Source organism: Ostrinia nubilalis, chromosome 27, assembly GCF_963855985.1.
Source record: "Ostrinia nubilalis chromosome 27, ilOstNubi1.1, whole genome shotgun sequence".
NCBI classification, from domain to species: Eukaryota; Metazoa; Arthropoda; class Insecta; order Lepidoptera; family Crambidae; genus Ostrinia; species Ostrinia nubilalis.
The window spans coordinates 5,570,650-5,583,605 of NC_087114.1; the positions used below are offsets into that span (position 1 = coordinate 5,570,650).

The 12,956-nt window shown below is 41.2% G+C and overlaps 1 protein-coding gene across 1 annotated transcript in view; it reads right to left on the reverse strand.

Moving 5' to 3' along the window:
• Positions 1–419: 419 nt before the first annotated feature.
• The window catches only part of LOC135084747 (uncharacterized), a 28,538-nt gene continuing 16,001 nt past the window's right edge, over positions 420–12,956 (reverse strand). Inside the window, exons 8-18 of the mRNA XM_063979486.1 lie at positions 10,243–10,381; positions 9,611–9,798; positions 8,671–8,735; positions 7,000–7,121; positions 6,290–6,384; positions 5,483–6,058; positions 4,553–4,669; positions 3,962–4,028; positions 2,287–2,390; positions 1,521–1,697; positions 420–635 (exon numbers count right to left, since the gene is read on the reverse strand). Of these exons, the coding sequence (XP_063835556.1) occupies positions 490–635; positions 1,521–1,697; positions 2,287–2,390; positions 3,962–4,028; positions 4,553–4,669; positions 5,483–6,058; positions 6,290–6,384; positions 7,000–7,121; positions 8,671–8,735; positions 9,611–9,798; positions 10,243–10,381 (1,796 nt within the window). The 3' untranslated portion in view covers positions 420–489. The remainder of the gene's footprint in view (positions 636–1,520; positions 1,698–2,286; positions 2,391–3,961; positions 4,029–4,552; positions 4,670–5,482; positions 6,059–6,289; positions 6,385–6,999; positions 7,122–8,670; positions 8,736–9,610; positions 9,799–10,242; positions 10,382–12,956) is intronic.

The following is a 12,956-nucleotide window of genomic DNA, read 5'->3' on the forward strand; positions in this document are numbered from 1 at the left end:
ATGCAACTCAAAAGTAACTAGAAGTTGCAGATTCGTTCCAATTGCGTTTCATCGTATGTTCTGGGCCTTATCCGCACCGTAACATAAACGCCTCGCCTCGTGGTTGACAACGCGAAGACAAAGGCGATGACAGCTCGCGAAAGGCGATGACTACTTGCGAAAGGATGTGACAGCTCGCTAAAGGCGATACGGTGTTGATCCCTTTCCTAGTTAATAAGTCTGCTATGCTGTGACCTGAAGCAGTGTCTAGGTAGATATTGTTGGAGTTTGGAGCGTAAGAAGGAAAAGACCACGAAGATTACCACGGATTTATTTTAGAACATACAGCACACAGAGACTACATGAGATCGAGTGATTGATCCAGAAGTCTGGAAGCCTTACATTGACAGCGGAGTGCCAAATTCAAATATTCAAATATGCTTGCGTTTAACCAAAAGTTTCTAACTTTCCAACAGATATTTGGAGTGATTTCGAGTACAGTTACAGATTTTATACATACCTGGGAGCTCCAAGTCCTCCAGAGCCGTGAGGGTCGGGGTCCCCTGCTACTGGGACCCACGTGCCGGACCCAGGTCCTTGGTAGTTGTGACGGTACTTGATGTACGGACGACTGGCGGTCGGTACTTTGGTGTATCCTGGGATAAAGAAAAGTTTTAGAATCTATTTTATTGATGATATTATTTTATTAGTTAGTAAGCTATTGCCCGTAGCTACACTCACGTAAACTTTAGTTTATCACAGAAAATCTATGTCACTTTCTGAATAGAATAGAATTGTATTTATTGCTTTTTCTGTGTAGTTTGCAGGTGTCTAAGGTATAAAATTGGTTACAACAGATTGCTCATATTGAGCATGCAATACTAAATTTGTAGGATTATCGTATGTTAGGCATGATGACACATTCTGTTTTAAAGATTGACCCCTAAAATGTACCTGGAAAAAATTACTTCGGTAGCATAAAAGCTTCCTGATATATCACGCTTTGAAAATCAAAGAAAAATGGACTTCGAAAAAGGCTCCATACAAAACAACAGACTACACAATTATGACGTCACGCTTGTGTGCTTTATCATCATGCCTCAACATCTTCAACTTGAAAAAATCGAACTACTTAAGGTGGGAATCGAAACCACATCCTTTCGCTTGCCGGGCGACTGCTCTTCTATCTGAGCTACTTATGCCCGTGTTCACCATCATTCCCTAAATTCCCTTTTAAGTGACCCCTATGGTAACACATAACAGGAATTTTGTTTTCATAGGGGTCACTTAAAAATTAGAGCTTGATGGTGAAAACGGGCATTAGACACTGGATAATTCACTGATGCCTCAGCATGGATGACTCAGCGTTACTCCAAATTATTACTCACGCAGGTATTCACAAACATTACTATGAGGTCTCACAGTGCGCGTGGACGCACAGGATGACACACGAATCAATCACAGAGCTCCATTCAACGCTGTGCGTTCGATTTGCGCAATCATCGTTTGTGAATATATGGGCAATATGGGCGTCAAAGTACCTGGCAAGGGATTCCCGTATTTATCGTAATACGCTTGTGGTCCATTCTTGTATAGATCATCCCAGTATTTTCTCTCTGCTTCGGACGCGTACGGGCCTAAGTGCGGTCGGTCGCCATCTTGGAATCTGTTCGGATGGGCCGGGGGGCCGGGGGGCCTTTGGGGCGCTCGGTGGTCATCTTGAAATGAAAGCCGGGTTGGGTGAAAGAGATAGTGAACTGATTTTCGGTGTACGATCAGTTTTAGTTGGAGGAAAATGCTAGTTTCGGGCGATATCACACGAAAAATTTATGCAAAAATAGTGCTCGAAATAGAGTTCAAAAGATTTTTTTCTCGAGCTTATTCATTTCAGTAATTTAGTTTCGGCCAAAAATGATAGTTTCAGGCTACACAACCGAAACCTCGATATGGAAGAAGTGCATAGAGCAAAATTATATCTTACATGTGGCAAACAAAAAAATATGTGTGGAATTGCATAAAATACGTCTTCATAATTATAGGGTTCGTGAAATCACATCATTTAGTGCCCAACCTTACTGGCATACTTTCTGTTTTTAATCAAATAGTAGTGTCAGTCACTAAGTTGCAGGATTTGTGGAGAACTTTAATATTCACTCAGAACGCTATACACTATGAGGAGAGTATAAAAGCTTGGCTCTAGAAAATCTGATAACATTAATTTCAGAGTGAAAAACATGTACTCGTCTTAGCGTTACTTTACATGAAAATGTTTTTGGTGTTGTGTTGAACACTTAGGTTACAATTTACCTCTGTGTCCTCCCTGAGAGGGGTGTGGTATATTGTGCTGGTGGTACGGATAGTACTTCTCGCTGCAAGGACGCCATTGGTCTTCAATCGTTCCTACGTAGCACCTGGAACAATTACCATTCGTTACATAACAAATCTTTCAATTGTATGTTATTTACAATATTTTTTTACCCGACTACGGCAAAGCAAAAGGAGGGTTATGATTTTGACAGGCTATGTATGTATGTATGTATGTATGTATGTATGTATGTATGTATGTTCATGTGTACCCTCGTAACTTCTAAACTACTTATCAGAATTCGACAAATGACATATCATTAGAAGCGTCTTAATTGTCCGCTGGTTATAGGCTACATGGGCTTTCACAAAATCTAATGTGGCGCCCTCTAGCGGACAAAACATAGAGAGTAAAAAAATAAAGTTAAGATAAATATGCCGTGTTTGGTATCATTTGAAAGCGCTTTACTTGTATATTTCGAATATATATATATATATTACTAGCATTTGCTTGTGACTTTACCTGTATTCATGGGCTGATTGCATATAATTCACATCTATTCGTTCATAGCTTCTTTACTACTTATTAGTTCATCAATTTAACTTTTGGTAATATTATGCGCCACAAATACACTTTATCACCAAAATAGTACAAATAATAAAAAGTAAAAAAACTAAAACCCAACTACGACGCTGAAAAAGTATAAAACAAGATTTTCAGAATACTGAACTGAACAAAGTTGCTAATATAGTTGCATAGTAATTTTCATGTTTGGAAAGGCGTAGTCACACGTTACATATACAAGTACCTACCTACCGTAGCACTTTGACAACGTGTGACTGCGGTTTTCCAAACATGAAAATTACTATGCAACTATATTAGCAACTTTGTTCAGTTCAGTATTCTGAAAATCTTGTTTTATACTTTTTCAGCGTCGTAGTTGGGTTTTAGTTTTTTTACTTTTTATTATACAAGCTGTCATCATCATTAGGCCTTTTAATACTACAGGAACTAAAGTCGCTGATATAACCCAATGGATTAGCAAGCTGAACTGGCAATGGGCAGGGCACATAGTACGCAGAACTGACGGCCGATGCGGCAGCAAGGTTCTGGAGTGGAGGCCGCGTACCGGAAAGCGTAGCGTGGGACTTCCACCCATAAGGTGGACAAACGACCTCATAAAGGTAGCAGGAAAGCGCTAGGTGCAGGCCGCTACCAACCCGTCATTATGGAAATCATTGGGAGAGATCTATGTTCAGCAGTGGACGTTCTTTCGCTAAATTATGATGATGATGATGATGATGATAACTGCAGACGAAGCGAAGAAAATCGGCAAGACCTGGAGTGAGATCAAGCGTGAAGATCAAGACCTAACGCGATGGAGGACTGTTGTGGACACCCTCTGCCCCATCTAGGGGACATAGGACCTTAAGTCAAAGTAAGTCATGATAACTGCAGGAACACGTCAACCCTTTTATATTTACCAAACCCAAATGGAGGATATGGCCTACACTTCCCACGTTTTCCCGACGGTTTAGGGAGGTCTGATGTTCGCATATTTCTCCCGGAGTTAAGGTCAAATCTTCCATTTGCCTTCGGTAAATTGGGGTCGTGCTCCTGCATTGGAGACTAAATGACCTGATGATAATGATGATGATGATTCAAAAAGATACTAACCATGGCTTTGGGAAACCTTCGCTGTATCCACAACGGTGAGTCGGCGCGCAACAGTAGTCCCAAGAACCTGTGAAGATTTGAAAATAATGTTCTGACCATTTAATTAAATCCACTTTGAAATGATGTCGGCATAAGATTTGCCACATAAAATGCGTTCTTTGGTCAGCAGTCAGGTCAAAGTGAACGCAGTCCGCATTATGGTGTTGAACAACATTTCGATCTCTATACATTTTGTACTGATGCGATCTGATCGTGCAAAGAAAGTAAGCCGCAAGATTTCTGAAAAATTGTTTTTGCCTGGACCGCTGACCGTTGCCTTGACTGACAATGTTGTTCACACATGATGCGGGCTGCGTTCACTTTGACCTGACCGCAGACCGCAGTCCAGTGTGGCAAATCCTTTAGTCTACTGGTTCAAGAGCATAATATGCTCTATGACTTAACTCGAGGGGTTTACGGAAAAATTAATTACAAGTTTTGAAAAATATATTATGACCAGCAGCCGCCAGAGGACCATTACAGGGTACTGTGATATTCCATTATTAATTTGGCAATTATTATAATGAGAAAATAATTTTAATTCCCACTCACCAACTTCTCCCCCTTCTGGTTCGCAGGCCCAATGCCCAGCGACCTTATTCTGGGCACAAGTGGTACCAGCGCGACAGGGGAACCCAGACACGGTGTAGTGGCGCCATGATACTGATACTAGAAGCAGAGTAAATGCAAATGAGTAGGTCATCTTCATAGAAACGCACCGAGCGCGGTTTGTATGTGAGCGCGTCAATACGTATGAGGCGCGCACGCACACACTGACAAAATTTATCGTGAATTAGCGGGGAGCCAGTCGTGGTTGCGCCGAATTTTGTCAGTGTGTGCGTGCGTGCCGCATACGTATTGGCGCGCTCACATACAAACCGCGCTCGGTGCGTTTCTATGAAGATGACCTACTCATTTGTATTTACTCTGCTTGAAGGTCATTTGAATAGTAAAGTCAGCGTCAATAGTTCGTGACGCCCAAAGTGGCCAAAAAGTTCGCAACACGTCTTTGTTACATCGGAACAAGGTTGGGTTATCAACTTTCTGGCCACTTTGGGTGTCACGAATTATTTGACGCTGACTCTACACAGTAGAGTACAAAAAATATGCAACAAAAAATTAAAAAGAAGTTTAAATGCTATATTTTACTAAATACAAATGGGTGTTAGTTTAGGTTTCATTCTACAGTCTACAATGAAGATGAATAATTATTTTTTTTTAACGGCATAATGAGTCTACGTGAATTTTAAAACAATCAAAATTAGTTCGATAAAATGTCAATGGAATCGTTAGAAACTACTTTATTTCTACTTGAATATAACTACAAATTAAGTTTTTGTATCTAACTACAAATTAAAAATAAATCTGAAAAAAAAAACAATCAGTACATTTGTAAAAAGTTGATAAAGACGTCGTTTTACAGTCACTTTAAATTTAATACTATGGAAATTTAAAACATAAAGATTTATAAATCACACTTACTTGGTTCTTCTTCCCTATGTCCTCCATGCCCAGGTTTGGGCCTACTAGGCCCACCAGGTCCCTCAGGATAAGGCCTGGGCCTACCTTCCCCTGGCCTGTACCCTGGTTCCGGCTGTGGAGGCGGGTACCCTGGCTTGAACCCGGAATCTGGATATCCGGGCACTCCTGATGGTCGATAGCCAGGTTCATACCCCGGGGAGTAACTGGGTCTAACCGGGTCGGGTCTATAATCCGGTTTTGGCCTAGGCAAGTATCCAGGACCACTTGGTTCTGAACCATAATCAGGTTTCGGCCCGGGTAAGTAACTGGGCCTGCTCGGACCCGGTCTGTAATCCGGTTTGTGATAACCGGGTCCGCTCGGTTCTGACGGCCTAAAAGGAGGTTGGCAACCCGGTGCGCACGGTTCGGGGTAACCGGGTTTGTAACTAGGACCGGATGGACCGGGGCCGCTTGGTTCGTGGTACCCTGGACTGGAGGGGTAGATAGGTTTGTACCCAGGGCCACTGGGTGGGCCTGAGGGGTATCCAGGTTTATAATCATGGCCGCTTGGGGGTCCAGAAGCGGGAAGGTAAGGTTCTGAAAAGTATAATAAGTGAGTTTATACAGGGTGGAAACGATAAGTGATCTCACTCAATTATTTCAAAACTATACAAGATATCGCAAAACTAGTTACTGATCCTGAAAGTGCTTCACAAGCTCTTTCAAACGGTACCAATAAAATAGGTTACAGAATAAACTGGATGTATCTGAAAATTCTATGTTTCCAAAAAATTCTAAAACGAGAATTATAATAAGGTATTTATTTACCAGAAGCTGCCGATGGGTACCCTGGCCCACTTGGGCTAGAGCCAGGGTACGATTCCCCTGGAATCAACGGTCGAGGCAGTTCCGAAGATGGCTCCCTGTGAAAAATATGAATTATTCTAAATAAATAACGCATTTTTTACTAGTTAGTAATATTTTTATTAATCCTTCATAATTTATATGCCAGCGAATCGAGACACAATAGAAATCAATTGTTGCCGCGGTTTCATTCGCGGACCACTTATGGTTTCACGAATTAAATCTTTTAATATAATATTTCATAGTAAACTGTGTAGTCTGATAGACCAAAAAAATATATTTTTCTTAATTTATTTGTCTAAGGGCTGATTTTACCATCGTTGGATAACTTTTCACTGAAGAATAAACTTGTCATTTTGACATATTTCCCATACTGAAACTGTCAATGTGCCAAACTTATTCTGAGATTAATATTTACTCTTGTTTGGTCGAATCCACCCTAAGGCTGAGTTGCACCACCTAACTTTAACGGTAACTATAATGATAACCAGTGCTTTTTGTATATAGTTTGACATTTGTTAAAGTTAAAGTAAGATGGTGCAACCCAGCCTAAGTAACTCGCGGCGGTCAGAGCAGTCGCCCGGCAAGCGAAAGATCGTAGTTTCGATTCCCACCTCTAGGTGCCTACAATTCAACGTTTTCAAGTTACCACCCCACAATTCTTCCATACTCACTCATAGCCATGTTTCCCGTGCACCTTCCTCCAGCACTGGCCGTTGAACAAATCGAAAGCAAACAGCCAGTCGTCGGTGGAGTGCTGGTAGTCCACCCCTCGTTGGAGGTCGAAGAGTCGGATCTCGGAGAGCAGGCAGTTGTCACATCACGATGTGTGTGGCTTAGGGTTAATAACTTGAAAAAATGTAGCAATTACCTAATGTGGGAATCGAACTCACGTCACGGCCCTTCCCTTGCCGGATAACTGCTGTGACCGCTGAGCTACAGACTAATGAAAATAGAAAAATAGTAGCTTGTACATTTTACTTCATAAAAAAGTAGATCATAAAGTTCACTGAAAGATTTAAAAATAAGTTTGAGTTGATCGCCATCGCCATCGCGCACGCAGGCTGTTCGCGTTAGGTTGGCTATACCTTTACTCTTCACCATCATCATCATCATTTCAGCCACAGGACGTCCACTGCTGAACAGGCCTCTCCCAATGACTTCTACATCGCACGGTTGGAAGCGGCCTGCATCCAGCGCCTTCCTGCTACCTTTATCAGGTCGTCGGTCCACCTTGTGGGTGGACGTCCCACGCTGCGTTTTCCGGTACGTGGCCTCCACTCCAGAACCTTGCTGCCCCATCGGCCGTCAGTTCTGCGTACTATGTGCCCTTTACTCTTATTAATGCTAAAAAAACTAATTCTCTTTCTTTCTTCCATACTCACTCATAGCCATGTTTCCCGTGCACCTTCCTCCAGCACTGGCCGTTGAACAGATCGAAGGCGAACAGCCAGTCGTCGGTGGAATGCTGGTAGTCCACCCCTCGTTGGAGGTCGAAGAGTCTGATCTCGGAGAGCAGGCAGTTGTCCACTCCTATGGGAGCGTGGTTGCTGGAAGAAGGAACAATGTTATTGGTTTACTTGAAGGTTCCATGGTACTTGAGGTTAACAATTGATGACAGTGATCTTTGCCAAGAGATCTATCTGCGATTTGATTACATAACTCTCAATAATAAAAAATGTATTTTTCTAATTAAGCACTAGACTTGCTTTTAAAAATATTGTACAGATTGTTTTGTCATATTAAAAACCTCCTCCTTTTGTTGAAGTTGGTTAAAAATATGTAAAGTGGTGGCAGTTGGGGCCTATGACACGGCATAGCATGTGATATATTGATGATGGTGATGATGATGATCATTATTTTGATCATGGTGGTGATGGCGATAATCATTGCTTTTCTTTATTTGGAACAATAAACAATTACTGATAACAACAGACAAATTATGATGATGGTGATGATAAGGATGACGGAAATGATGATGATTATTGTGATTAGTGTGTTGAAGATGATGGAGAAAATCATATCGGTAGTGTTGAAGATGATGATGATGATAAACCTACTTGTAAGAGAAGCTCAGGCATCTGAAAGGCGCTTCAGTGCAGGCCGCGTCGCAAGTTTCGCAGCGTTGATAATTAACAGAGATGATGATAATGGAAAAAACTATAATGATGATGATCATGATGATAATGGTGATGAGAGTATTGATGATGATGGAAATAGTGATGAGTCTCGTTGGTAGTAATGAGTTTCTGGTGATAATGATGATGAACCTACTTGTAAGAGAAGCTCAGGCATCTGAAAGGCGCTTCAGTGCAGGCCGCGCCGCACGCCTGCTCGTCGGTTACCCTCGCTTGACCACGCACGGCGGCGCCTATCAGCTTCGCAGCGTTGTCGTATTGCAGATAACATTCTGGAAGGAGAATATAAATGTGCAATACCTCTTTTTTGGAAGCAGATATTACTATGCTAGGATTTACTATCTACAGAGACAAGAGACCAAGAAAAGTGATTGAAATAGGAGATAGGCCTAAGATGCGCGCCGCGATAAGTGGTTATCACGCCATTTTATCGATTTTGCCCATTCATTTTGACGTCGATAAAAGTTATCACGACGCGCATCTTAGGCCTACAGGATAAGCGGCTGACGACCGTGATAGCATAGCACCGCGACAAAGTTAAGGTTCGGCTAATTCAACGCGTGCACCCAGCATTCACGATGGCGATGGTGATCAGACTTATACGCATTGATCGCCATCGCGCACGCAGGCTGATCGCGCTGGTTTTGTCGAACCTTTAAAAAACCAAGACAAGCAATCGAGACGTTATACCGCGACCGCTTTACTTAGGTCTTTGTTTCGCTCGCGAACTGATGCATAGACAATAATAGACATTGCCTAAAGTCAAGAAACGGTCGCGGTTCCCCGTCTTGGTCTCATATGTCAGTCGCTTGTCTCCGTCGCTGGGTAGCTTCATATATGTATATTTTAAGCTGCTGAATTATACAATTCTGTAAGGAGACGGTAAAATAACACTTTATGAAAGTTTCATGCGTCATGCCAAATGGTCTCAAAGTTGTAACACGATTTTAATCATAGCAGCTCCTGAAGCTTCAACCATACCATCGCCGGCGATGGCGAAGCATTAAGCTCAGTTGCACCACCTAACCTTAACAGTAACTTTAACGATAACCGGTGTTATTGTATGGAGTTTGACAGATTTTTGACGTTTGTTAAAGTTAAAGTAAAATGGTGCAATCCAACCTAAGACTATTGAACCACAACTTACCCCCATCTTCCTGGTGGCTGTGCCTCGCGTCATCATACAACGCCGGTTCACACCCTCGTCCGTAGTTCCCCCTCGCGTATAACTCGTGTCCGTGGGAGCGACGAACACTCCCCCCAGTTAGGGAGGTGGGGGGTGATGACGTGAGGATACAGTTGGCTAAGTCATCCCCTATGGAGGGGGCGTCGTATCTGAAAGGTTGAAATAATGAACGTATTTACCCAGTAACTAAGTAGCTCAGAGTCAACCTAAGTCAGATCAGTCGCCCGGCAAGCAAAGGATCGCAGGTTCGATTCCCACCTAAGGTAATTCAATCTTTTCAAGTTATTAGAAATCGAATAAAGGTTGCCCTTAAGGTTATTTCAGTATAACAGTGACCATGACGAGCTCTGTGTCGTCCTTTATTGAGCAGATCCTAAATTGGTGCCAACTTTTCTTTGGTTTTATTTTTCAATTTTGGAATAGTTTTTTTATTATTTACCAGTATTTGCTCGCGGATTCACCCGCGTGAATTGTTTGTCACAGATCGCTATCAAAGTTTCACATTATTTTATTCACTCATAGTAGAATTTTTGTGTATCACATGTAAATTGTAATGATGAAAAATATTTTTTTTTCTTTCCTTCTGTACTTACCTGAAGCTGAATCCCCGACAGAAGAACGCATGAGCCCGTATGCACTCCGCCTCGCACGCGCCGAGCCCTGTCACGGTCAGTGCGGCCCTCACTGCTCCTCCGCTTACTGCTGCTTCGGAGCGGACGTGCCAGAAACATTCTAGAAGTAGAGGATAGTCTTTTAGTAGTTTTTTTTTTTTTTTTTTTTTTTTTTTTTTAGTCTGGTAGTTTATTACCAGATAATTAGAGATAAATGTAGATGTTGACTTTCTTAAAAAGGATTTTTTTTTTTTTTTTTTTTTTTTGAGAGAGAGAGTGGAATAGTTTCTCGCTATTTTGTACGAGCAAACTGTAAAAGTACGTGAGTCAATAATATTTACAAAAATGATGATGATGATGATAGTTATATACAATGTTTTTTTTTTTTTTATACATTTTTGTTTTTATGTTTTTTTTTTGTTTTTAATGTTATATGTGTATTTTTTTTTGTTTTTTTTTTTTATTTTTTATTTTTTTATTTTTTTTTTCCTTTTTCCCTTTAATATTAACTTATTATTAACTAAGTACCATTATATTCCTTCAGACTATTTACAATGTATTTACAATATTCCACGAAAGACTTAATAGCTAATTCCCTGGTTGTCATTTCAGGTATGTCAAATGGAGACACATCTAAATGGTTACACAAGGTTATGTGTGTCTCCCTTTGCCGGGCATATCTTGGGCATACTTTAAGGAGGTGGTCAATGTCCTGGACAGTATTGGGGTCACAATGAAGAATGTTCACTAATTTTGTTTTTTAGCTTTCTCTATTCTCTGTTAAAAATAAAAAATACACGTGAAAGAATTATTTCGATACGTCAATTAGTTTCCAAGATATTGAATTTTAAAAGTGCGGGCGGCGGCCGGCCCGCCATTTTATGCGCGTGACGTCATATCACAACGAATGGCTCATATTTGTATGGGTGGAATCTTGCAAACTGAATTAAGACCCACTTCCAGGCAACCGATTAAGCTGAAATTTCGCAAACACATGTGATTTGGATGACCATGCAATATTATGATGACATGGAGCTGATCTGATGATGGAGCTGGAAGGTGGCCATAGGAACTCTATAATAAAACGACTTAAATGCATCGAGATTGGGCTCGTTCGTTTTGTATTGATGAGTATTTTAATTCTATATAGTAATCGGGGTCTAATGATGGAGCTGGAAGGTAATTCGCAATAAAACGACACAATCGCATCAAGTTTGGGTTTGGTTCAATTTTAATTTCTGTGATGCGTCTGGGTGTTAATATGTATAATAAGTTTGTATTTACAAAAAAAAATTATTTAAGTATGTATAGATCCGTTTTCTAGTGAGCGGACGCTGTGAATGTACGTCACACGGGGTCACGTGACCGTCGGCGGGACTCAATATTTAAGCGAACTTTGAATGCCTATAAAATCATAACTACTGGGTATTTTTGAATGAAATAAAAACTAATGTATTTGTAAATGTAAAAGCTTAACTGTAACATAGGTTTCAAGTGATTTTGCATACCTAGTAACATTCTCAATTGCACTTATCGGTCGCGACTATCTTGAACCGGTGTAAGTATTGCCGGTGATAGCCGTGACCGGTAAGGACTTGAGTTAAGTGGAACGATTGTTTCACTATTGCATATAGTTTTGTTACACTGTCCAGGCTTGGAAGCCAAGTTCTAGTGCCCTCTCCTGTAGTAGAAGAAGTGTAACGTTCTTCGCTACAAAGCCTATTAGCTTCGCGTGAGAGTCGTTTGACATGGCTGATTGGGAATTTCGCGAAGTCGAGTGATTGGTGAGAAGTTGCAGCACTTTTCGCAGCTTCGTCTGCTGCTTCATTCCCTTCGAGACCCACATGGGCCTTAACCCACACAAATTTCACGTTTCCAGAGTGGCTTCGCAAGTGATCATGAGTTTTTGTTGCAAGACTGTTGGTAGTGTTTTTATTCTCTAACTCCTGTAGGGCAGACAGACTATCAGAGAAAATGGCTACGTTTTCAATATTAGAATCTTGGACCCATCTAACAGCGCGTTCTATAGCTAGTAGCTCAGCTTGGAAGACGGTACAGCTATTGTGTAGTTTAAGTTTCTGAATTATGGGCGCATCATTCGGCTTATAGATAACGAATGCTGCGCCAACGTCACCATTTTCCAGTTTACTGCCGTCAGTAAATATTTTGGTGCTGTCAGGTGGGCAAAGTCTATCGATGTCATTTTGGACATATGCTGAAGAAAATTGTATACCTTGTCTAGTGGCAGGGTGAGCAAGTTTAGTTGGTGGTGTGCGCTTATGCAATTTTATATCTGAAGAGAGGTATGGAGAGCAGCCCGTGAGCTTAGCACGTTCTACCGTGCATACCTCTTGAACTTTCAAGTCTAGTGGAGTAAATTGTGCGAGTGTGATGGAAGCGATAGTGGAGACAGTACGGAAGCCCCGTATCGTTTTGACAGCGAAACCACGTTGCAGGGAAAGTAATTTTTTACAGACCTTTTTATATTTGACTGCATCTCCCCAGATACCCGCTGCATAAGTAATTATTGGTTCTATAACATGTTTATATATGATTGAGATATTTTCACTGTGAATTCCCCACGTGGGACGGACAAATTTGCATAGAGTGTGATATATTTTTAGAGCTTTACAAACTGTATGTTCAATGTGTTTTATAAATGAGAGTTTTTGGTCTATGACGATGCCAAGAACTTT